Consider the following 23964-nt stretch of genomic DNA (forward strand, 5'->3'; position numbering starts at 1 on the left):
CAATCTAGCACGGATGAGACGAAGGGAGATTGTTTTAAACTGCCTTTTGCTTGTTGAGAAAAGATGGGATAAAGAAATAAACCTAGACCACCTTCACAGCCACCTATAGCTTTTCTAGCGACCCTAGCTTTAATTCAAGCCCAGGAAGTGAAATAACGTGGGAACAATTTGCAGGAGCCATTTTCAATTGGGAAACAAAAGCATTCATGAAGAATGTGAATAATGGAAAAATCTCACAAGAACACGTGAAACATTGAGATGCCCTGCTAGAAGGTAACACAACTTTTGGAAATTGGAAAGTAGTTTTCAGACCAATATTACTTTTAATACAGAAAGGGTAGTGGGATTTCTGTTTTACTATGTAATGTGCAGCAGTCAAGCACATAACTTTATTTTACACAGTCCTAAAAAGTTCTAAAAAGAAGATACTCATTTTATTAAACACGTGTTGAATCTGACCTGCTGTATTTCTCTCTCTTTCTCTCTCCCTCCCTCCCCCCCCTCTCTCTCTGTGTGCAGTCAATTCAAATTATACCCAGTTGAACAGAGATAGAAATAATGACAGTTTTTTAAAATTGTGAGTAAATAAATCAAAACATGCCAAAATGTGCCTTATAGAAAAAAGGCAACTCCATAATTAATTTCTGCATTCATCAACAATGTTTCATTGAAGGAGGAATATATATTCAGTGTTGAGTTAATTTTTATTTAAAACGTCTTAATGAGTTCCTGGTAGTGGGAGAAAACATTGAGTAATGAAAGCGTTATTTGAAATGAAAGACTTGATGACATCTTTCAATTGATTGCCAACAATATTTGATTAGACATACTTAGCATTTTACTTTTCCTCTCAATTTAAAACTAGAATGCTTCCCCCCACCAATTGTTTTGTTTTATTTAATTTACTGGTATCTTCAGAGGTTATGCAGATACTGTGAATGGATGATTTTTCTTGCCTGCCTCTGTGTGTCTTTTATTCCATAAGGAAGCTACTGATGTTTCTTATAAAGACCCTATCTGGCTTTGTGGCATCCTTTGGTATGCTGGTAATGTACTAAGTAACCTTTGATATTTTTTAAATCAGTCATTTTCAAAGGTTCTAGAGAACCTTCTTTCACATCACGCTTGATGTCTGGTTTGGTCAGATAAATTGCATTTCAGTTAATAGCTACCTGCAGAGATCAGTTCCTTGCATGCTTTTTAAGTTTACTTGATATAATATGCTGGCCTATAATAGACTTCGAAAGAAGTCAGAACGTTCTATAGTTCCAGCTTTTCACAAAGCAGCAACAATGAATTAGTGTGTAGTGTTTATTTATACAAAAACCACATACCCATCATAGTTTTATAGTAGAAGAGAATATCAGGATTAAACTGTGGGACCTTCAGTGCTCATTGAGCTTGGTTATTTGCTTGCAAACATTTCATTACCTCACCAGGTAACATCTTCTGGAGCAAAAGGTGAGGCTCTTTGCACCCTTCTGCCCTCTCTTGATGTTGCTGCCATTCATTATATCACAACACAAGTTTCATTCCTTGTAAACCATCCTTGCTTTCACCACAACCCCACATTACTTCATACATTCATTCTTGTTGTTTAAACTTTTGGCCCCTCTCCTTTTCATTCTTTCTTCATATATTCGTTTTGCACTTTGGTTTTCATTCATTCCCTCTGTATGATCAAGCTCCCCAACACATCTCTTTCTTACCAATTAGTTTTGTATTCAACCTCTGCTCGCTCAGCACTTGTTCATTGTTGACTCTTGTTTTACCATGAACTCAGAGACAAAGATCAACTAGTGTATTTATTAGCAATTTAGGGATCTTTTGCTGGAAAAAAAAGAATAAAAAGGATGATTTATGGATTTGATGATTAAAAAGGCTAGAGCAGAGCTGTCAAACTTGCAGCCTGCCAGCCATACCCATGCCCAGTTTAGCGAAGGGGAAAAAAAGTCACGATATGTCATGTGACAATGTCGTGATGACATGAGTTTGACACCTTTGGGCTAGATGATGGAATCTTTGATGTAACCTTAGAGAAACAGCAAAATATATACTTATAACTGCTGTTCAGAAGACTGCAGGCTACTTTCTTATACTTTCTTTTTTTCTTTTTCTTTCTTTTCTACTTCTTTTTCAACATTTCTTTTTCACTTTTCTATTACTGTTATCCCTTTCTCTTATCTTCATAATTATACTATAATTATTGCATGTGAATGTTTCTGTCTGTCTGTCTACTGCTCCTATTGCAGTCAGCAACCAACTTTTAATTCCACATTCACTCAAAAAACCCTCATAATGAAAACATATTCAATTCATGTCTCAATCAAGAAACGTGCAATCTCTCCTCCCTCACAGCTACAACTTTATTGTGGCTTTAGGAAGAGCAAAAACTGATCTGCCCATCCTTTGCCTGACATAGTCACACTATAGATCCCACATTTTGCTCCTGTCTTCTCGAGTACCCTTTGAGTCAGAATTCTACCAACTATCTAATCACTTTTTTGCATACACTCTTGCTACCTTCACTTTGTATTAGAAAGAAACATATTCTTTCGGTTGTCAGATATAGATGCAATATTCACACACATATTAAATAAATTGCCCAGGTACTGTGGTAAGCAAACCACAGCCATATTTCTCTCTCCCACATTAAACATTTTATTAGATTATACAAAAAAAGACGAAAGCAAATAGGAAGGCACAGGGTGGGGCAAGAAGGGGAAAGAGAAGTGACGGGGGGGGGGGTAGCGTGGGAGGAGAAAATAAAAAAAACCTGTTGACTTCCGACTCCCTCCGTTGCAGTAAAATAAAACATTAACATCGAACCACAACTTTTTACTTTTCCATAATAATATAAACTAGCCATTTCTATAGAACCAAATCAATCTAATCAGTAAAACCCAAAATCAAAGTTTCATTTTTTTTACACCTCAAGCACAAAGTCCAGAAGCAACAAAAGTACTTATATTCTTTTCTTTGATCAAAACGGTCAATGAATCCATTTCTGCCAACTCCATCGGCTTCTGTAGCTATTCGTCCAAGGTGGGAATCGAAATATCCTTCTATTTTTGTCCGTAAGTAGTCCGTACAGTATCCATTTTTGTCTGTACATCTATTTTTCAATATCTCTCCAATTACACCATCTATGCCAGCAGCCCTGACATTTTTCAATATGTTCACAGTGTTTCTTATTTCCTTTTTATCATTTTCCCCCTAACTTTTCCTAACTCTTAACTTTTATTACATTGATTTTAATTCTGCTGTTTAATACATCACTATTCTATTCTAACTATTAATCTCCAAAATACTTCTTCCAGGATGCTGGAACTTTCTTGTTTTAGCCCCCTTGATCCATTACACACTCATTGACCTAACCTTCCCCCACCTTCTCTCACTCCCATAAAAAATAACCTGCATCAATTTTACCTTTATTCTTAACAGTTTCTTGCTCCTATTTGCAGGTATATTTTACTTTCTATGCACAGCCAACCAACCAACCAACCAACCAACCAACCAACCAACCAACCAACAACCAACCCACTAACCATGCTTACTGACAATTAATGTCAATGAATGAATACAGCATCAAAACAGAAACTATGAACTACAAGAGAAACTAAGATAAAAAAACTCCCAGCAGATGCATTAGCACAAAAAAAGATAAGTGCAATCCTTAAGACAATTAAAATAGGAATAAATTGAAATAAGATATCAGTGATAAAATACTGATAAAAATTAAGATCCCTTAAATGTTCAAAATTAAATTAAAGGTCTAATAAAACAGTGGTCCCCAACCTTTTTTGTACCAGGGACCAGTTTCAAGCAGAAACACTTTTTCAAGGACCGGCGGGGGGGTGGGGGGAGTCCGAGTTTGGTGGTTTGCTTGCAGACGTTTCATTACCTGACTAGGTAACATCTGATGTTGTTACCTAGTTGGGTAATAAAACGTCTGCCAGCAAACCACCAAGTTCAGGGAGCGCCAATGCCTCCTCATTGCAACCCTGAGTGACAGATATTCTCTTCTATTGGGACATTTAAAACGGAGGGTTTCAGCTGCAGATTCAGGAACTGCGCCGGGCTGAGGAGCGCCTTCAAAACTGAGCGCTGGGCAGCGGCGGCCCACGGCTCTCGGCCCTGCCTTCCTCAGCCCCATCCCTCAGGTGTCTCCCTACCTCCTTCAGGTGTCTGCCTCGTTCCTTTCTCAGTCGCTCTCTCGCTCCTCCACCAGCCCAGGAAGAAACTGCTTCAAAGAAGCCAGCAGGGTGGCTTTTCCTGTCAGCGCAGCTCCTCCGAAGCGCCCGTTCATCCCCACCCCGCCGCCCGCTGCGGTTCAATCCAGTGCTCCATTCTGCCTGTCTGCCTGCCTGCCTTCGTTTCTGGTTGTTTCTCACGAAGGCAGGAGGAGGAGCTGCGCTGACAGGAAAAGCCACCCCCCGGCTTCTTTGAAGCAGTTTCTTCCTGGGCTGGTGGAGGAGCGAGAGAGCGACTGAGAGAGGAACGAGGCGGGAGGAAACCGAAGCCGCTGAGCCAGAGAGCAGGACAGGCTTTGGTTGCTTCCTCCCTCCCCTTCTTTCATTTGTGTCCTTGATCCCTGATCCCAGCAGCATTCACCGAAGAAAGCCGCCATTTTATTTTATTTTATTTTATTTGCGGCCCGGTACAAAGTGATTCACGGACCGGTACCGGTCCGCGGCCCGGTGGTTGGGGACCCCTGTAATAAAATAATAATACATTCAGAAAAAAATAATGAACCAATAACCTCCCAGCAGATTTTAAGAAAAACAATTGAACTTTCATAGGATCAAAAAAGATTTGTGTGGTTAATAAAAAGAAAGAAGCTATAATAAGTTTGTTGAAAAAGTTGACCTCATCTATTCTGTATACACATTATACAATATTTCTTCTTATTTTTTTGAAGAAATCGTTCACTTATAACCATTTTTTTTATCCTCAGCTACTTTTATTTTATTATTCCATGAAACGTCTTTTAAATATTTCTTAGCATAATTCCATATACTTCTTTGACACACAATTCCTTTCATTCTCTTTCCTTATGTCTACTTTTTTTTCATTCTGCCGGGAGATTAATATTCTTTTTCTCTGAAGACTCATACTTTGTCTTCCTGCAGTCATTCTGCTTCAACTTTTCTTTTGTTTTTTCTATATCTATTTTTTTTCAAGACCAGCAAAAAAATGGTCTGTTTCACATTCAGAATTTCTCATTATTCTCTTATCCTTCACTAATTCTCTCAATCTGTCATCATAAATAACAACTCCATTATGCTTAAGATTTATATTGATTCCTTTCCCATCTGTACATGTGCTTAAATCTTATCTTAAACACACAAACATATACACTTACCCTTCAACTCTGAACTTTTGCTAAATTGTTACATATCATATAGTCAAAGTCCTTATTCATTCATCAGTCAATCTTTTTTTTTTTTGGTATTCTCTCATCTTGTTCCTACTGAACCATTATGACATCTATCATAATTTATTATTGACTCTTACTTATTCAGAATATTACATAATTTCCCCACGGTCTCATCCCATGTTCTACAACTGTGTATGTAACAGTTGTCAATCTATGAACACCTATATTCTGTTCTGCTTTCCATAATTAATAAATATTCTAAAGATAATTAACTGGGAGTACAGTAACAATTGCCTTAACTTTAAGATAGTGATGTACAAAATAAGGGGCCCATATGTACTGTGGTTCCTTAGTAATTTACATTTTACAAACAATGCTATTCTTTTAACTTTATCATAGAACTTTGATGGAAATACATATACTGGCTTTTCTTTTTTGCTTATGTGTTTGCTATATCATTGCATATATTTAACTCTCTGCCTGTGTGATTGTCTTTCTCTGGGTTAGATTTATATCTTGTCTTTCCTCCAGAAGATCAAGGGGCTTACAAGGGGGAATTTATCTCATTAGCTCATACAGAAGGAAATATGGCCAAGCAAATGGGGAGATGACAGAACTGGTAGAAAGTGAGTAGGTAGCCATAACAGCAGCTGATAAGCTCACAGTGCTCAAATAACCATCAATGTGAAGCAACGGTGACTATGTAACGGTATGTGGGAAAGACCTTGGGAGCAAGGCATAGAGACGCTGCCAAGGAAATATCGTATAGACTTACAAAAAAGTAGAACCATCTAATTGTGATTCCTATCTGGTTTATCCCACAAGACTAACATCAATCTTGATTCTATTTTATTATAAAGCTACACTAAAAGAATCTTGCATGTTTGAAAGTATAGTCCTTCCCCTTGTCTCCTTTACACACTGAGAAACTAAGGAGGGTCTTGTTGGAAGGATTATCCTTCTGGGTTCAGTTCCAAGGAAAAAGACACTGGAAACATGGAGGCTGTTTGGAAAGATGGTTTAATGGTGGACAGGACCACATGCCTTGGAGCTCCAAAGTGAAAAGGACGATCACACGCTTCAAGAAGTTGGGTGAAGGAAAACAAGGAGCAAGATGCTGAGAGACCCTTAGTTTTATACCCTCTGTTGGGCCCCACCTAGAGTTTCTTGTTCCTGTGTAAGAAATGTATCCCATTGGCTGTCAGACTCCCAGGGGTGGGGGTCTTAGCTGGACTACATGGCTTCACCTGAGTGCTGGCTGATGCAATCTTCCCAGGCCAGGTAATGAGATGGGTAGATGCCTTTGTTATGTAGAATACTCTGGCCCAGGTCTTAATAGCTCACCCATTAACAAAGGTGGGGGGTGAGCTTCCATCTCTTTGAGTTTCTATTTCCCTTTTAGGGGAAATGTTCTGCCTTTTTAATATTTCCTAGGGTATTTCATTTTTCTAGGAAAGGGATGGGTGCTAACTTCCTACAATCTCTTCTGAACTTTTTGCCTGTTGAGAGTTATGCTATCTATAATCTGATTATTCCCTTGGTAGTATGTCTTGGCCCAGTCTCCCAAGATAGCATTATAGAATATTAAGAACATTTTAACTATTACTATATTGCATGTATAATGCAATGTATAATTGTAGTAATATACCTGCTCCCTTCTTCTGATATCTAATGCAATGTATAATTGTAGTAATATACCTGCTCCCTTCTTCTGATATCTAATGCAATGTATAATTGTAGTAATATACCTGCTCCCTTCTTCTGATATCTAATGCAATGTATAATTGTAGTAATATACCTGCTCCCTTCTTCTGATATCTAATCTAGGGAAACCAAACTCTTACAGCATCCATGATCTCATTAAGTAGGTAAGAAAACAACCCACCCAACCCAACTCAACCAACCTCAAGTATTGCATTTTTCAAAGGTATCTTACAAATGGCCAAAATTCAGTGTGGTCACATACAGATAAATTAGATATCTTTGTCTAAGTGAAATAAAATAAGCTTTATTTGAAGTTTGACAGGAAAACTAAGAAGCAGAGGCAGGCAAATGGGACCCCCCAAAATAGAATGTAACCTCTGAATAAAACATCAGCTGCAGTTTCTAAGACAGACCGATAGACAACTGGGAAAATTGATAATTTTTGGGTGGAAAATGTATTTTCATATTATGTAGATTCTACAATATTGGACTATGGTCCTTGCAGACATCTCATTTTAACATATAAAATATGCAAAACCATTTGGGAAATGCAATATTAGTTTAATGGACAATACAAACATGAAGTGAGATCCAGTCACTTTTAGAGCAACTTGATTAAAATAATTGAGACATATAAGACCACGTCCCTGCTGTCCTATCTGTTGTGAACTAAAGAAATGTATTTAATAAAGATTCATTTGCATGGCAGGATCGTAATCCTGCACTTCCTATTGGCCCATATAATAGCAAGTTATGATTGGTTCATCTCGAGCAATCTGATTGGCTGTTGACGGGCCGCGCCAAGATTCAAACGCTATAACACTATCCATTGGTTATCCGGATAGCAGCTTACTCTATAAAAGAGTGACTGCTAACCGGGGTTTTTTGTCTCTGTTATGCTTGTTGAATAAAGAGCTGAAGTTCACGGTTTACAGTCTGGTCTCCGTTCATTAAACCCATGCCTCAAACTTAACACTATCCTTCAAACCCATTGCAGCAGTTTTGTAACTTTGTAAATATTGGGGTTTTTTAAAATGTGGAGCATGCGCACGCGCGCTCAGCAAACCGGTTGTTATACCAGTTGAATTGCACCCCTGGTTTTCCCACCGAGCCTAAAATTGTCCCACCGAGCCTAAAATATTTTGCCATTAATAATAGCCTACAACCTTAATACTAGCTGGTTATTCATTTTATTTAGAAGAAATGCTGAAAGTAAAGCTTTATTCAAAAGGGAAACTTAACCTCCATCGTTCTCCAGTAGAACAAAATAATGCACACTTTAGTCCAGCATTTTAACTAACAAATATTTTTTGACATTTTGTGAACATTTCCTGCATCTGAGTGACCCAAACTGGCTTCTCAATAGAGAAGAAGGCAAGAAATAAATGTTACTTTAGCATCTCTTCTACATCTCTTCTAATTTTCATTTACCAAAATACCAGGTTTATTGGAATGAGACAACACACTTTGTTATCAGCGCGAAAAATGGCTTTGAGGTTTCTTCTTGCACAGAGAATCTATTTTGAGTTTTCTTGCTTTAACTGTGAAAAAACAAACAATTTTGATACTGTGAAGTATCTGTCAGTGTTGTTTTTAGCTCTCATTTCAGTCATTCTTAATTATGTTCAGCTCTGCTTTTAATGACTTTGATATTCATGTACCCAGTATATATTTATACGTGCCTTTCCTAGTTCACATCATTGCAAGGTTTACTAGCAATATAGGTGTGTGTGTGTGTGTGTGTGTGTGTGTGTGTGTGTATTTGTGTATGTGTATGTTTCTAAAACCTGAAGTTCTCAGCAAACACAGGGATTTCAGAATTTTTTTATATGATCAAGTTTCAATTTGCAGCATTTGTCTAAAATAGCAATAATCTTACTTTTTAAAATCCTTGTATGGGTCTCAATTTGACTCTCCTTGATTAGCATTAAAAAAAACCTGTTGTTATTGAAAGATACCTACTTACTTTTAGAGAAATAGACGCACAATTATGGAGCTAGACTTCCTTATGAGTCTATGAAAGGTGACAAACATTGCCCTTGGATTGGGAAAATACTCAATTAGATGTCAGACAAAGAGTTTTGGGATTTTTTTGTTTTTGTTTTTACACATTGGAGATGATGGGCAGAAGAAATTTCCATCAAATAAACCAGGGAGGAAGCTGAGATGCAGTTCCTTCTGCTGGGTCCTGTGCAGAGGTGGTATCAGCAGGTTCTGACCAGTTCTGGAGAACTGGTAGCGAAAATTTTGAGTAGTTCGGAGAACTGGCAAATTCACCTCTGACTGGAGATTTTACAGTATCCTTCCCCTGCCACGCCCACCAAGCCACGCCCACAGAACAGGTAGTAAAAAAATTTGAATCCCATCACTGGTCCTATGGCAGCTTGGAGAAGCTGAGAAAGCAGAGACAGAAAATGACATTGTTTCTGATGCCTTCAATACTGCTGTTGTTTAGAGAACATCACTGAAAACTATAGGCGATGAATCTGCAAGTTACACTTTCAGGATAGCTCCCTTCCCTTATGCCTTTTGAAAAGATTATATGATCTCCCTTTCTACAATGCTATGAACCACAGAAGTGCTTACAAAACCTTTTTATTCACTTTTGCAATAATTTTGCACCACCTCATATTTTTTCTTCTTCTTCTTCTTCTTCTTCTTCTTCTTCTTCTTCTTCTTCTTCTTCTTCTTCTTCTTCTTCTTCTTCTTCTTCTTCTTCTTCTTCTTCTTCTTCTTCTTCTTCTTCTTCTTCTTCTTCTTCTTCTTCTTCTTCTTCTTCTTCTTCTTCTTCCTCCTCCTCCTCCTCCTCCTCCTCCTCCTCCTCCTCCTCCTCCTCCACCACCTCCTCCTCCTCCTCCTCCTCCTCCTCCTCCTCCTCCTCCTCCTCCTTATATTTATCAGAAGTTGTTGTGGTTCCGGGCTTGGATTCTGCTTCTGTGGAAGATCGGAGTTCAAGTGAGGAGGACATGGCAGAACTATATGAGCCGGCATTGCTCAGTGAAGGCAATAGTAACCAGGATGAGGAGATGGATGTGACAAAGGATGACAGACCTGACGTATTGGAATTGTCAGGACCTTTGACCTCCTCTGGTTCCTTATCTGATCATCAGCCGGGAATGGCTGACAGGGAAGTTTTGAGGGAGTCTTCCAGTGGAGATGAGAACTTGGAAGACTTATGGTTAAACGTCAGGAACAGAGGACGTATGAGGAGGCAAATCCAGCTGGAACGAAGGAGGAGGGCGAGCCAGTAATTAAGGAAATTAGCTCGTTACCTCAATGACTATAAAAGGACACAGCTGGGCTAGTACAATTTGCCAGGAACAAAGTGACTGATTGCGTGGAGAAGTTACAGCCGACGCTCTGAGGCTTGAGAATTTTTGCCAGGACTGGTTTGCCGAACAAAGCAAAGCTTGTTGCTGTGGACTGTGATTTATGGCAGCCGTTATCTTGTGAGACTCCTTTTTGTTTGATTTACTTTTGAAACGGCTGCTTTCTGTGTTGCTCGCTTGAATTTTGAAGGGGAGTCATAACAGAAGTTATTAGTAAAATCTGACAAGATTCCTGGGGGGGAGAAAGGTAGGTCCAGCAAATCCAGAATAAATGGTGAGATTTGGAATGTTGAAATGGCAAAAGCCATATTAATGTCTTCAGGGTTATTCACTGCTTCTGGTATCTCCAAATTCTTCCTGATATTGGTACCCAGCCTGTGGTGTTCAGAGTGGAGGATATCAAAATCTGATAGATGGTAGATGTGCATCACGATCCAAGCTTTGTCTCTTTGGTACCTGTGGTCATACTGTATGCATAATAAAGACAGGTGGGGCTTGGATTGCAATGTCCACCATCCATCTTGCAAATTTCAACCTATCCATGGACACTCTCCATCAACTCTTTTTTTTTAATTTCGGCCAGGTTTACTTCTGATTTTGGAATCTGAACCTGCTTTAAACTATTATCTTTGATTGTTTCAAAAGATTGATTCCAAAAAGACATTTTCATGGGTAAATATATATATTTGAGAAAGAAGATTGAGGTAAAGTATTCAACAAGGTAGCAATTATGTTTTTAGGCTCTGGAAATTTATTCAGATTCTATTGGTCCACATTCTCTGGCTAACGGAAACTGAAACAACACATAACGATTCATTGCAGGATATGTTATTAAATATAGCTGTGAGCAAAATATTTAGCAGATTAACAATTGTGTTTTACATTTATCATAATATAAAGACATTTGTTCATCCACTTACAAGTTTTAAACTTTCTGCCTGTTCTAAATTGTTACTAATCTTTCCCCTGTTTCCTATCTTCACTGCTTCAAGGATGCGTTTGAAATCCTGGTTGAAAACTATGAATTCAACGAAAATAAAGAGTTTTGCCTCGCATTTGGAAGAGCAGCTTCCCTGCTGAAATGTCTTCCATTCACTGTAGTTCGAGTGAATGACATTGAAGGGCTGCCCTGGATGGGAAAACAAGTCAGAGAAATAATTGAGGTATGTTATGTGAGATGTCACATAGTGCTTTTTGAAAGCATTAGCACTCAGAGACACATATCAATGGTTTCCTTTTGCCCACGTTGGTCTTTCTCCTCTCAATACAGATAGTCCTTGACTTACAATAATTCATTAGCGACTGATCAGAGTTATAACGGCACTGAAAAAATGACTTATGACTGGTTTTCATACTTTCACAACCAGTGGTGGGATTCAAATTTTTTATTACCAGTTCTGTGAGCGCGACTTGGTGGGCGTGGCAGGGAAGGATACTGCAAAAATCTCCATTCCCTTCCCATCCCACTAACCTGCTTTCCAGCTCCGTTCTCCTGTGCAGGGCAACCAAAGAAGACCCAACTGATCAGCTGGGACTCGGGAGACAGAGAATAGATGGGGGCGGAGCCAGTCAGAGGTTGCATTTGCCGGTTCTCCAAACTACGCAAAAGTTCTGCTATTAGTTACTCAAAATTTCCACTACCGGTTCTCCTGAACTGGTCAGAACCTGCTGAATACGACCTCTGCCTACAAACCCATGTTCGCATGATGCGAATTAGGGTGCTTGCCAAAAGGCATATATTTATAATGGTTGCAACATTCCAGGGTCATGTGATTGCCCTTTGTGACCTTCCCAGCCGGCTTCTGATAAAGTCAATAGGAGAAGCTGGATTTGCGAAGAATCCTGAAGATTGGCATTCGGCCTGTCGGGGTTTGGAGTTTTGTTTGCTTCTGCAAACCTTTGCGATGTGACCTCGTCTCCCCGCAATTTCGGCAGAGCGCATCGAGGAATTTGCAGCCGGATCGTGGGTGATTGGATCCACAACCGGCACACGGTCGAAAGGAGTGTTGTATGGACTGGTCTTGCTCCATTCGCAGTCGGTTGACCTCTTCCCCATCGCTGTCGGACGGGGACTCTAGGTCTTTGTGGTGAGTTGTGGTGTCTCTCTGTGCGGCGAGGTATCAGTGGCGAGTTTACGTGGCGGTGCATTGGTGCGGCGCATTCGGGCTGCCGACTTCTTGGTCGCCTCTGCTGCCGAGGCTTCTTTAAGGGCATCGGTGAGACTGATGTCCCCCTTAGCCATAATTTTACTCTGGATCGTGCCGTCTTCTAGGCCCAGAACCAAACGGTCCCGGAGAGCCTCTTCTAAGTCTGCGAATCCCAGAGGCCTCCAAGGTTTCGGAGGTCCGCGATATAATCAGCAAGGCTTTCACCTTTCTGTTGGTCCCTCCGGTAATATTCGTGTTGGTCCCTCCGGTAATATTCGGACTAAGGTTGGCACGGTGGGCACGTAGTGAGCCCGTAGTAAAGGCTCGAGGGCGTCCCAGTCCATCTCTTTTACCTCTGCTGGCTTGGCAAGTGACTTTGCCATTTTAAACACGGTAGGGCCGCAGTGGGTTAGAAATATAGCTCTTTTTTTCCCGGCTGTTGTATTTTTCAAATTGTTGGTCTCCAGAAACATCTGGAACCTATCCATGTACGACTCCCAGTCTTCGGTTTCTGGGTCGAATGGAGCGGGTGGTACGACACCGCTGGCCATGTTGCCGTTGATGGTGCGTGTTCAACCACGTGCTCTGTTAGTTGCTCTGTAGGTTAGTCAGCTCTTCGGTCTCCGTATCCCATCCTCGTCGCCAGTGTTAAGTATGGAGAATAACGGAGACCAGACATCTGACCAGTGACTTCAACTCTTTAATAAAGTGATAGAACATAACAGAGCAATGCTGTGGGCAGCAGTAACCCTTTTATAGGGTTAGCTGCTGCCTTATTAACCAATGAAAATGTGCAACAGGTTCAAACTACTGACCAATAAGGACAGTCCCAAAAGTGGCCAATCAGGGACTGGTTCTGGCCCAATCCCAAGTTGTTGTATAAGGACCAATCAAGTGTCCAGGTTTTCAACCCCTAATTTGCATTTAGGTTATTCACTTTTATTGATTCACAACAGCCAGTAATTAAGGAAATTAGCTCGTTACCTCAATGACTATAAAAGGACACAGCTGGGCTAGTACAATTTGCCAGGAACAAAGTGACTGATTGCGTGGAGAAGTTACAGCCGACGCTCTGAGGCTTGAGAATTTTTGCCAGGACTGGTTTGCCGAACAAAGCAAAGCTTGTTGCTGTGGACTGTGATTTATGGCAGCCGTTATCTTGTGAGACTCCTTTTTGTTTGATTTACTTTTGAAACGGCTGCTTTCTGTGTTGCTCGCTTGAATTTTGAAGGGAGTCATAACAGAAGTTATTAGTAAAATCTGACAAGATTCCTGGGGGGAGAGAAAGGTAGGTCCAGCAAATCCAGAATAAATGGTGAGATTTGGAATGTTGAAATGGCAAAAGCCATATTAATGTCTTCAGGGTTATTCACTGCTTCTGGTATCTCCAAATTCTTCCTGATATTGGTACCCAGCCTGTGGTGTTCAGAGTGGAGGATATCAAAATCTGATAGATGGTAGATGTGCATCACGATCCAAGCTTTGTCTCTTTGGTACCTGTGGTCATACTGTATGCATAATAAAGACAGGTGGGGCTTGGATTGCAATGTCCACCATCCATCTTGCAAATTTCAACCTATCCATGGACACTCTCCATCAACTCTTTTTTTTTTTAATTTCGGCCAGGTTTACTTCTGATTTTGGAATCTGAACCTGCTTTAAACTATTATCTTTGATTGTTTCAAAAAGATTGATTCCAAAAAGACATTTTCATGGGTAAATATATATATTTGAGAAAGAAGATTGAGGTAAAGTATTCAACAAGGTAGCAATTATGTTTTTAGGCTCTGGAAATTTATTCAGATTCTATTGGTCCACATTCTCTGGCTAACGGAAACTGAAACAACACATAACGATTCATTGCAGGATATGTTATTAAATATAGCTGTGAGCAAAATATTTAGCAGATTAACAATTGTGTTTTACATTTATCATAATATAAAGACATTTGTTCATCCACTTACAAGTTTTAAACTTTCTGCCTGTTCTAAATTGTTACTAATCTTTCCCCTGTTTCCTATCTTCACTGCTTCAAGGATGCGTTTGAAATCCTGGTTGAAAACTATGAATTCAACGAAAATAAAGAGTTTTGCCTCGCATTTGGAAGAGCAGCTTCCCTGCTGAAATGTCTTCCATTCACTGTAGTTCGAGTGAATGACATTGAAGGGCTGCCCTGGATGGGAAAACAAGTCAGAGAAATAATTGAGGTATGTTATGTGAGATGTCACATAGTGCTTTTTGAAAGCATTAGCACTCAGAGACACATATCAATGGTTTCCTTTTGCCCACGTTGGTCTTTCTCCTCTCAATACAGATAGTCCTTGACTTACAATAATTCATTAGCGACTGATCAGAGTTATAACGGCACTGAAAAAAATGACTTATGACTGGTTTTCATACTTACAACCAGTGGTGGGATTCAAATTTTTTTATTACCAGTTCTGTGAGCGCGACTTGGTGGGCGTGGCAGGGGAAGGATACTGCAAAAATCTCCATTCCCTTCCCATCCCACTAACCTGCTTTCCAGCTCCGTTCTCCTGTGCAGGGCAACCAAAGAAGACCCAACTGATCAGCTGGGACTCGGGAGACAGAGAATAGATGGGGGCGGAGCCAGTCAGAGGTTGCATTTGCCGGTTCTCCAAACTACGCAAAAGTTCTGCTATTAGTTACTCAAAATTTCCACTACCGGTTCTCCTGAACTGGTCAGAACCTGCTGAATACGACCTCTGCCTACAAACCCATGTTCGCATGATGCGAATTAGGGTGCTTGCCAAAAGGCATATATTTATAATGGTTGCAACATTCCAGGGTCATGTGATTGCCATTTGTGACCTTCCCAGCTGGCTTCTGATAAAGTCAATAGGAGAAGCTGGATTTGCTTAACGGCCATATGATTCGCTCAACAACTGCAGTGATTGGCTTAATAAACATGGCTCAAAGGGTCATAAAATCAGTTGCAACTCATTTCACAACCATTTTGCTTACCAATAGTAAATCTGGTCCCAACTGAGGACATAAGTCAAGGATTCCCTGTATTCAACTTGTTCAAAACTGTATGGCGGGAACAATAAAATATATCACATGCAAATATACAGATACAGATTAACAGAGTTGGAAGGGACCTTGTAGGTCATCGAGTCCAACCCCACCACCCAAGCAGGAGACCCTGCACCATTTCTGACAGACGGCAGTCCAGTCTCTTCTTGAAAGCCTCCAGTGATGAAGTTCCCACAACTTCCGAAGGCAGCTTCCATTCCATTGGTTGATTGCTCTCATTGTCAGAAAATTTCTTCTTATTTCCAGGTTGAATCTTTCCTTGTTCAGTTTCCATCCATTATTCCTTGTTTGGCCTTCAGGTGCTTTGAAAAATAGCTTGTGGCAGCCCCTCAAATATTGGAACACTGCAGTCCTGTCTCCCTTGGGATATAATGCTGGGGTTCTGATCTAAACCTGATCCCTGACATAAGAGAGGAAATATTTAACATATTGCACCTCAAACATTGTATGTAATTTAGCTCTTTCTGGGTTCAAGGGAGAGAACCTTTGTCTCAAGGTGATAATATCCCTCCCACCACTTAGTGAGAAACATTAGAAATCCCTCCCATTATGTTTTCGAAACAAGATCATTTCATCAGGTTAATTTTTGTGGAGAGTCTCTAGGAATCGCATTTGTACCAAAGCATTACAATGAAAGATCATTTGCAAAACGGCCCCTTCCCTTGATCACTTTTAGCAACAGACATATTTTCTTCTTTGCAATGTGGATGGATGTTAAGGAAGGGGAGAGGGAGACACTATAATTAAATGCTGCCTAGAATTGCTGTTCAGATTCTCCTCTCAGTTTATTGTGCAAGAGTAAAAAGCTCAGCAACATTTTAAAAAATGCCTCGCATGCTTATCTTCTAACAAAACCAACAACGCTTAAGTATGTGTATGAGTTCAGCCTGAATTTTAAAACAGGACTGCTAAAGCCTGAGAGGCTATTAGAAGTAATTAGATTGCAACATAAATACCACAGAAATGTGTATAAACCTGCACAAATATGTCTCTCCTATGCATTCAGGATATATTGGAAGAAGGGGAGAGTTCTAAAGTGAAAGCAGTGCTAAACGATGAAAACTACAGATCAATTAAAGTAAGTCGGTTTCTGCTTTTCTTTTGGACAGTTGCCAAAGGGCTGTATATAAGTTTCCTCTACATTTCTTCCTCTGAGTCTGCAGACCGGATTATAAGGGAAAAGGAAATCTAATCCCGGTTTGGCTGAGAAGGAAATACAGTGGCTAAGAAAGTTGTAATCCCCTACTCAAATCCCCTGCCTTTCGAGTAAACTAACTGGTTTTGAATTCTGAAAGCACAGAACATAGAATAAGAGAGTTGGAAGGGACCTTGGAGGTCATCTAGTCCAACCCCATGCTCCAGCAGGAGAGCCTATATCAATGGTGGCTAACCTTTATTGGGTTCCTGGGCCGAAAATTACTCTCTCACGCGCGCTCGAGTGCCAGCACCCAGAAGACAATGCGCGCCCCCCCAAGCCCTCTGCGCATATGCACGCATTCCCCCCCCCACTGTCCCCTTACCTGCACTGCACATGTGCAGATGCCTCCCAGCTGATTTTCGGCCCATTTGAGGCCTCCCAGGGGCTCAAGGGAAGCCTCTGCAGCCTTTGAAGGCCGAAAAATGGGCCCATTTTGTCACTTCTTTTGGCCTCCAAAGGCTGCAGAGGTTTCCCTTGTGCCTCTGAGAGGCCGAAAAAGGCCTCAAATGGGCCAAAAATCAGCTGGGAGGCATCTGCACATGCACAGTGCAGATAAATTTGGCTAGAACTCGTGTGCCCGGACAAATGGCTCTGTGTGTTACCTGTGGCACGCGTGCCATAGGTTCACCATCACGAGCCTGTATCGAATGTCGATGGAGATTCGCAGTCATCCAGGTCATAGTTGTCCCAAAGGTGCTTTTTTTTCAAGAGGCAACTGTTGTTTTTTTCCTGGTTTTTCTTTGAAGACGTGTTGCTTCTCATCCAAGAAGCTTCTTCGGCTCTGAAGGAGAAGAGCTGAAGAAGCTTCTTGGATGAGAAGTGAAATGTCTTCAAAGAAAAACCAGAAAGTCCAGTTGCTTCTTGGAAAAAAAGCACCTTTGGGACATGTCATCCCAACACATTATTAAAAATGGTGTATAGGTAGTCCTCAACTTTTGACCACCATGGATCCCAACATTTCTGTTGCTAAGTGGGACATTTATTAAATGGGTTTTGCCCCATTTTATGATATTTCTTGCCACAGTTGTTCAGGGAATAACATGGTTGTTAAGTGAATCTGGCTTTCCCATTGACTTTGCCTGTCAGAAGGTCACTACAGGGGATCACTTGAGACTGCATTCATCATAAATATGAGTCAGTTTCCAGACGAAAGACGAGATATAAAACTTACAATAAATATTCGTTCATGTCATGGATTTGAGCACCTGGACACTGGAAAAGCTTTGATACAGATGATCAAATATAGATGACACATAACCTCTCAGAGCCTGCTCTGAAAACCTATTTGCTGAATTGTGCATTTGCAATCCATGGTGTTCTTTGTTCTTAATGAACAACAATCAGTGCATTTAATGAATAATTTTTCAGCTGCCCAACATCTATTGAATGAGACAAGATACAAGTGTAGTAATTAATTAATTAACCATTTCATTTATCTGTTGCTAATTATGCTAACAGTAGCATATAAGTTATCGGGATTGAGGCTTAATTTTAAGTCCATTTAGTTGGTTCATTTAAGCCTGATTTCCAAGTAAATTTGTTTAGGCTGAAGTTTAATTGCACATAAAGTGATTTACTACAGGAAGATGGCCATGAAGAAATCTAACTTTGCAGAGAGTGTTTTAAAAAGCAGATAATATTTCTGAGTGATGGAAAAGTTTAATTTTTTTTTTTTTGGTTTCCTGCCAGGGATAACTCATGCTTTACAAACCTTATTCTGACCATTGTGCAAGAGCAAATAACAATTCTGTGAATTCTCGTGATCCTATTAACAAAATGCTAGAGAATTAATAGATAAGAATTTAAGTAATTTTTGACAAATGAGATTACAAAATATAATAGCTCTTCCTCATAAGCACCATGCTTTTCACAAAGAGTAGATAATTTCACTTGCTGTATCTGAAATGCCAAGCCATACATATTCCAGAATCATTCTTTTCTTGTCTTTCTTGTTTTTGCATTAATAAATAATCTTCTTGGAAATACAAGATAAATTAGCATGACCCATATTCAAAGCCTGGAGATTCAACACAAAGGAAGATTTAAATAGGCCTCTCCAGCCAGCTCTAAAATTCAATCAATTCAATTACTTGCAATGAAACTTTGAGAAACAATCCATTTACAAGGTGGCACATACATAATAGATGCATTGATCTTATGAGATATCAACTTATATGAAGATCATTGCTTTGTTTTCTCAATAGCTTTCTAGGACCAACTAGTCTCTAGGTAATGCACCAACAAAACTTTACTGTTGGGAACCCTGATGGCATGGTGATTAAATGGCTGGGGTTTGATCCTGATAGGGCTCAGGATTGGCTCAGCCTTCTATCCTTACAAGGTTGGTAAAATGAGGACCTAGATTGTTGGGGGGCAATATGCTGGCATGATAAACAACCCTGAGAGTGCTGTAAAGCAGTTTGGGGTGGTATTCCAGTCTGTTATTGCTGTTGCTATTTATTTGACCAAGGAATAAACGACCTCTTAGAACAAGATTTTACAAGGGCAAAGGCTTAAAAACCTCCTTTTTGGGTGATGTATTTCAGGAAAGAAAGAGGGAAGACCTGCCGAGGTGGACAGTTGTATTTCAATGGGTAGAAAGTAATTCTAATTGGAATCTTAAATGTTGTTACTCATTGTTGGGACATGTTTTACAAACCCATAATTCTGTCTCTCCTCCCTAGTAAAGTCTCTGTTTCCTTTTGTGCTCTTCCCCACTTTTATTAATAAATGTAATATTTGCATTGCTGTTCAATCTATAGCAAATATTATTGGATAGGAGTACTTGCTGCTGCTTGCTGCAATCTGTGTGCTTTCCAAATTTAGGTATATAGAAGGTGGTTCCTCACTTAAACACTTGTTTGACTTTTCCACAGCTCATATGACTTTGTAATTATGGACATCTCAGTATCTCCATGGATTTGGGATTGCTATACAGATACTCAATGACCAGGGGTGGGCTTCAAATTTTTTAGCAATGGTTCTCTTTAGCAGGGTTCTCTGCTCGGTTGCTTGGTGGGTGTGGCCTAGTCAGCCTCCTACACCACACTCCTACACACTCTAAACGGCCTCCCTGGGCTCCAGAGGCTCTCTGGAAGCTGGAAACAGGCCCATTTCTAGCTTTCCCAAACTTCCAGGAGGCCCGTTTTTCACCCTCCCTGAGCCTCTGTGTGCCCTGCACTTACCTGCATCCAAAATGGGCCACGTGGGGACTCTTGGGAGGAGCAGGGTGGGGTGGGCAGGGCCATCCAGGAGTGGGATTTGGGGGTTCTCCAAACTGTGCAGAATCTTAGCCAGAGAGTCTTCCAAACCCCTCCAAATCCCCAGCAGCCCACCCCTGTCAGTGACTGGCTTGCAATTATAGCGTTGCAGTGTCCCATGATCCCATGGTTGTCATTTGCAACTTTGACTTCGCTACCAACTTCCGACAAGGAAAGTCAACAGGGAAGATGATGGGAGGTGGCAAATGGTGACCACATGACATTGTGTTGCTGGTTTGCGCTCCGAGCTTGGCAATTTGGTTGCAAACATTTCGTCTCCGTTCAAGGAGACATCTTCAGTGCACTTTGGGCTGTCCAAAGCTTTTGGATTGACAATAAGTGCACTGAAGATGACTCTTCGAATGGGGACGAAACATTTGCAACCATATCACCAAGTTCGGAGCTCAAACCAACAACACAACCACCAATCTGAGCTACTAATATTCACAGACATTTCAACATGACACTGTGCTTAAGGACAGGATGGCATTCACTTAATGATGGCAACTGGCAGTGCTGGAATTGCCATCACTAAGTGGTATAACCACATGCTTTGCCCTTTATGGTTGCATTACTGGGTGACACAAATCCTGCTTCTAATTACTGCTTTTAAATGAGGATTACCTGGAATGTATTTTCTTCATATTTCATAAAGGCTGAGCTGAAGTGGCTATTCAGAATAGAATTGTAGAACCCCAGGGCTGGAACGGAGCCCAGAGATCTAATCCAGGGGTGTCAAACTCAATTTCATTGAGGGCCCCTTCAGGGCTGTGGTTGACCTCAGGAGGCCAGGAGTGTGTGGCTGACTGAGTGGGTGTGGCATGGGTGTGGCCAACTGGGTGGGCATGGTCAGCTTGATGCCACTCCCCAAACGGCTGGCATGTTTCATCTTCGCATTGGGTAGACTAGGCCGAAGCCATGCTGGCCTGATCTTTCCTATTCACACTGGGTAGACCGGGCTGAATCTACACTGGCTTGATTTTTCCTCTTTGCATGGGTAGACTGAGCCAAAGCTACACTGGCCTGATCTTTGTGCTGGGTAGACTGAGCCAATCTTTCCTCTTTGCATTGGGTAGACCAGGACTGCCCCATGGACCGGATTCAACCGTGCCTTGAGGTTCAACACCCCTGTTCTAATCCAACCTCCTGCCTTGGGTGGGAGATCTTATTCCACACCAAACAAATGGTTGTCCAAGGAAGCCAAGGGCAATGTGCACATGGGGTTTTGCAGTGAAGATCTCAAAGTCAGATGATACATTTCCTGACTGAAGGAAAGCTCAGAGACAAGTTTTCCAAGCATAACTGAAGGGATGTCCCCCCTCCCCCCAGTAGAACAATGGCTCTAATGGCCATTGTTGTATCCTCAAAAGAAGTGCTAGAAGAGACCAGTGGTGCCACGGCTTAGAAAGTGGGGGATAAACGGGAGGGGTTTAGCATTTCTCACAATCTACTGGGGTGGTCATGTGGTCTTGTGAGACACTGGGTTCACTAGGATAGTGATGGAGGCAGGGAGCAAGACAGTGACAGATCCGAAGAGCAGTCTTTGATTATGTGGAGAGCGAAGAAAGAGCAGAGGAAGAGAGGTCACCTGGGGGTGGGGGGAACGGGACTCTACAGCTCATTTCTGTGTAGTTCCCTACAATAAATACAATAATTACAGGGTGGCTAGAACTCTTGTATTAAAATTCAGGAGAAAACATGAAACTCTGCATCAAACATATGGCCTGTCACTCCACAGACTATTAACCCGAATGTATTTCTACTCTACATAGCTCTTTACTTCTGTTTTTGGAGTTGGACTGAGGACATCTGAAAAATGGTACAGAATGGGACTACGAACTCTGGAAGAAGTCAAATGTAACAAGAACCTAACATTGACAAGAATGCAAAAAGCAGGTAAAAATTATCCACCTGTATGTTCAGCCTTGAAAACAGCATTAGTTACACTGGTAAATCACCAGATAGGTGTGCAAATATGCCCTGTTTGGTTAATGCAGTGTCCCCTAATGTGGGATTTCTAGATATTTTGTGATTGAAATTCCCAGGATTCCTTATCAGAATGACCAGGAAATCTGGGAGCTGTAGTCCCAATAACCCCATGTAATATCAGAAGGACGTTCAATTAGATACATTTTAGACGGTTTATTTATTTTTCATTTTTCTAAACTGCCTATCTCCTTCATAGTTATGACCATTCATACGATAAAGTTACATATTTGTTTGAAGTTTGTCTCATGTAACATTACAAGGCAAATAACACAAAGTAGTAAATGTATTTTTGGAGAGACACCTCTTTGGTTGTTAGTAAGATGGTTCATGCTTTATCAAAATAAATATTGTTTTGGTTGTAAAATATATTTTTCTTTAGAAGAGTTCCAAGCTCTTGAATGTACCTAACATGGATATATCTGGATGGCCAGGATTTTCTGGGTTTTAATTTCCCTGCATTACAGCACTTTTATAGGTGTTTTATTTATGTATTTTTTTTTTGTAGGAGTCATGTACAAGCGACAGGACTTCTACTATCTAATGAGATTCCAGTCAGGAATTTCATCAGAATTCCAATGCAGGATCCTTGGATGTCTCATCTACACTTATCTATGTAGATTCTCAGACTTTCACCTCATGGATGATTTTTCAAGAGGAATGGGACTTTCTTTGTTTTTCTTCCTCCTGATGAACTTTAGAAGCTTCTTGGATAAGAAACAAACCATCTTCAAGGAAAAAACCCAAAGAAAGTCCAGTTGCCGCTTGAAAAATCACCTTTGGGATGACTCATCCACACTTATTTTTAATCTCATTCTAAATCTCAATGGGAATATTTTAATTTCTTAGCATATTTATACAGGATCTAACCCCAATAATTATGAGGTACCTTACAAAAATGTACACACGCAGCACAAGATAACAGAGAAGGAATATTTAAGACTACATTATTCCCACCTCCACTCCTGTACACTGAAAACTAAATGAGCAGAGAGTGGCCTATATTATGCCTAATCGTTTATATATAAAACAATGATGTCTGTGTTTACTTTTTTCCTTCCTTTTTTTTAACTTTTCTTCCCCATTCAGAGAAACATTTGACAGCCTGATAAGAACAAAGATTAAGACAAGAATTAAATCTACCAGTTTAAACAAAAATTTCTGCCCATGGGAATCACTTCTTTTCTTCTGTCCTTTTTAGAACCAAGGTCCCTCAGCTGAAGTATTAAGAAACTGGCTGAACTAATGCTTACAAGTCCTTTTTATAGAACAGGACTATATGGCTTTCTTGCAATCTTAAAATATGACTTAGAAATGGGGGAGAACTTTTTAACTAATGCGACCCAATTAGAAGCTGGCATTCCTTGTTGACTAGTCATCAATCAGTCATTCGTGGATCTATCAAGACATTTATTTTTCTTGTACCTTTTCTTGATCTAAAGTAGAGGTATCCAACTTCAGCAACTTTAATACTTGTGGATTTCAACTCCCAGAATTTTCCAGCCAGCATGGTTGGCTGGGAGATTCTGGAAGTTGAAGTCCACAGGTCTTAAAGTTGCCAAGGTTTGATATCCTTGTTCTAAATAGAACAGGGGTCAGCAACCTTTTGGACCTCAGGGACCACCAAACTCATAATTTTAAATCCCGCAGACCACTAATATGAATTTTGACTGACGGTGGCTTGCTGACGTTGGTGGGAAAGTCAGTCCCATATTCCAGACCTGAAGTAGTCACAGGACTGTCCCTTTGGTCATCCCAGATTATAACTTCAGCAAGCCACCCTGGGGCGGATTTCCCTCCCCCACCATTGGTCTTACTTAGCTTCTACCGTGTTTCTTAGAAAATAAGGCATTATTTTCTTTTGACCCCTGAAAAAACGGCTAAGCTGTCTTTTCAAGGGGTG

General features: G+C 40.5%; 1 protein-coding gene across 1 annotated transcript in view; it reads left to right on the forward strand.

Annotated features, from left to right (window-relative positions):
• DNTT (DNA nucleotidylexotransferase) overlaps positions 1-23964 on the forward strand; it is a 227853-nt gene that overhangs the window by 47630 nt on the left and 156259 nt on the right. Inside the window, exons 4-6 of the mRNA XM_026670718.2 lie at positions 11406-11576; positions 16624-16695; positions 21848-21971. Coding sequence (XP_026526503.2) covers positions 11406-11576; positions 16624-16695; positions 21848-21971 — 367 coding nt within the window. The remainder of the gene's footprint in view (positions 1-11405; positions 11577-16623; positions 16696-21847; positions 21972-23964) is intronic.

This window comes from Notechis scutatus, chromosome 4 (genome assembly GCF_049901735.1).
Source record: "Notechis scutatus isolate UNSWTSFEM ecotype Mainland chromosome 4, rNotScu1.2, whole genome shotgun sequence".
Taxonomy (NCBI): Eukaryota; Metazoa; Chordata; class Lepidosauria; order Squamata; family Elapidae; genus Notechis; species Notechis scutatus.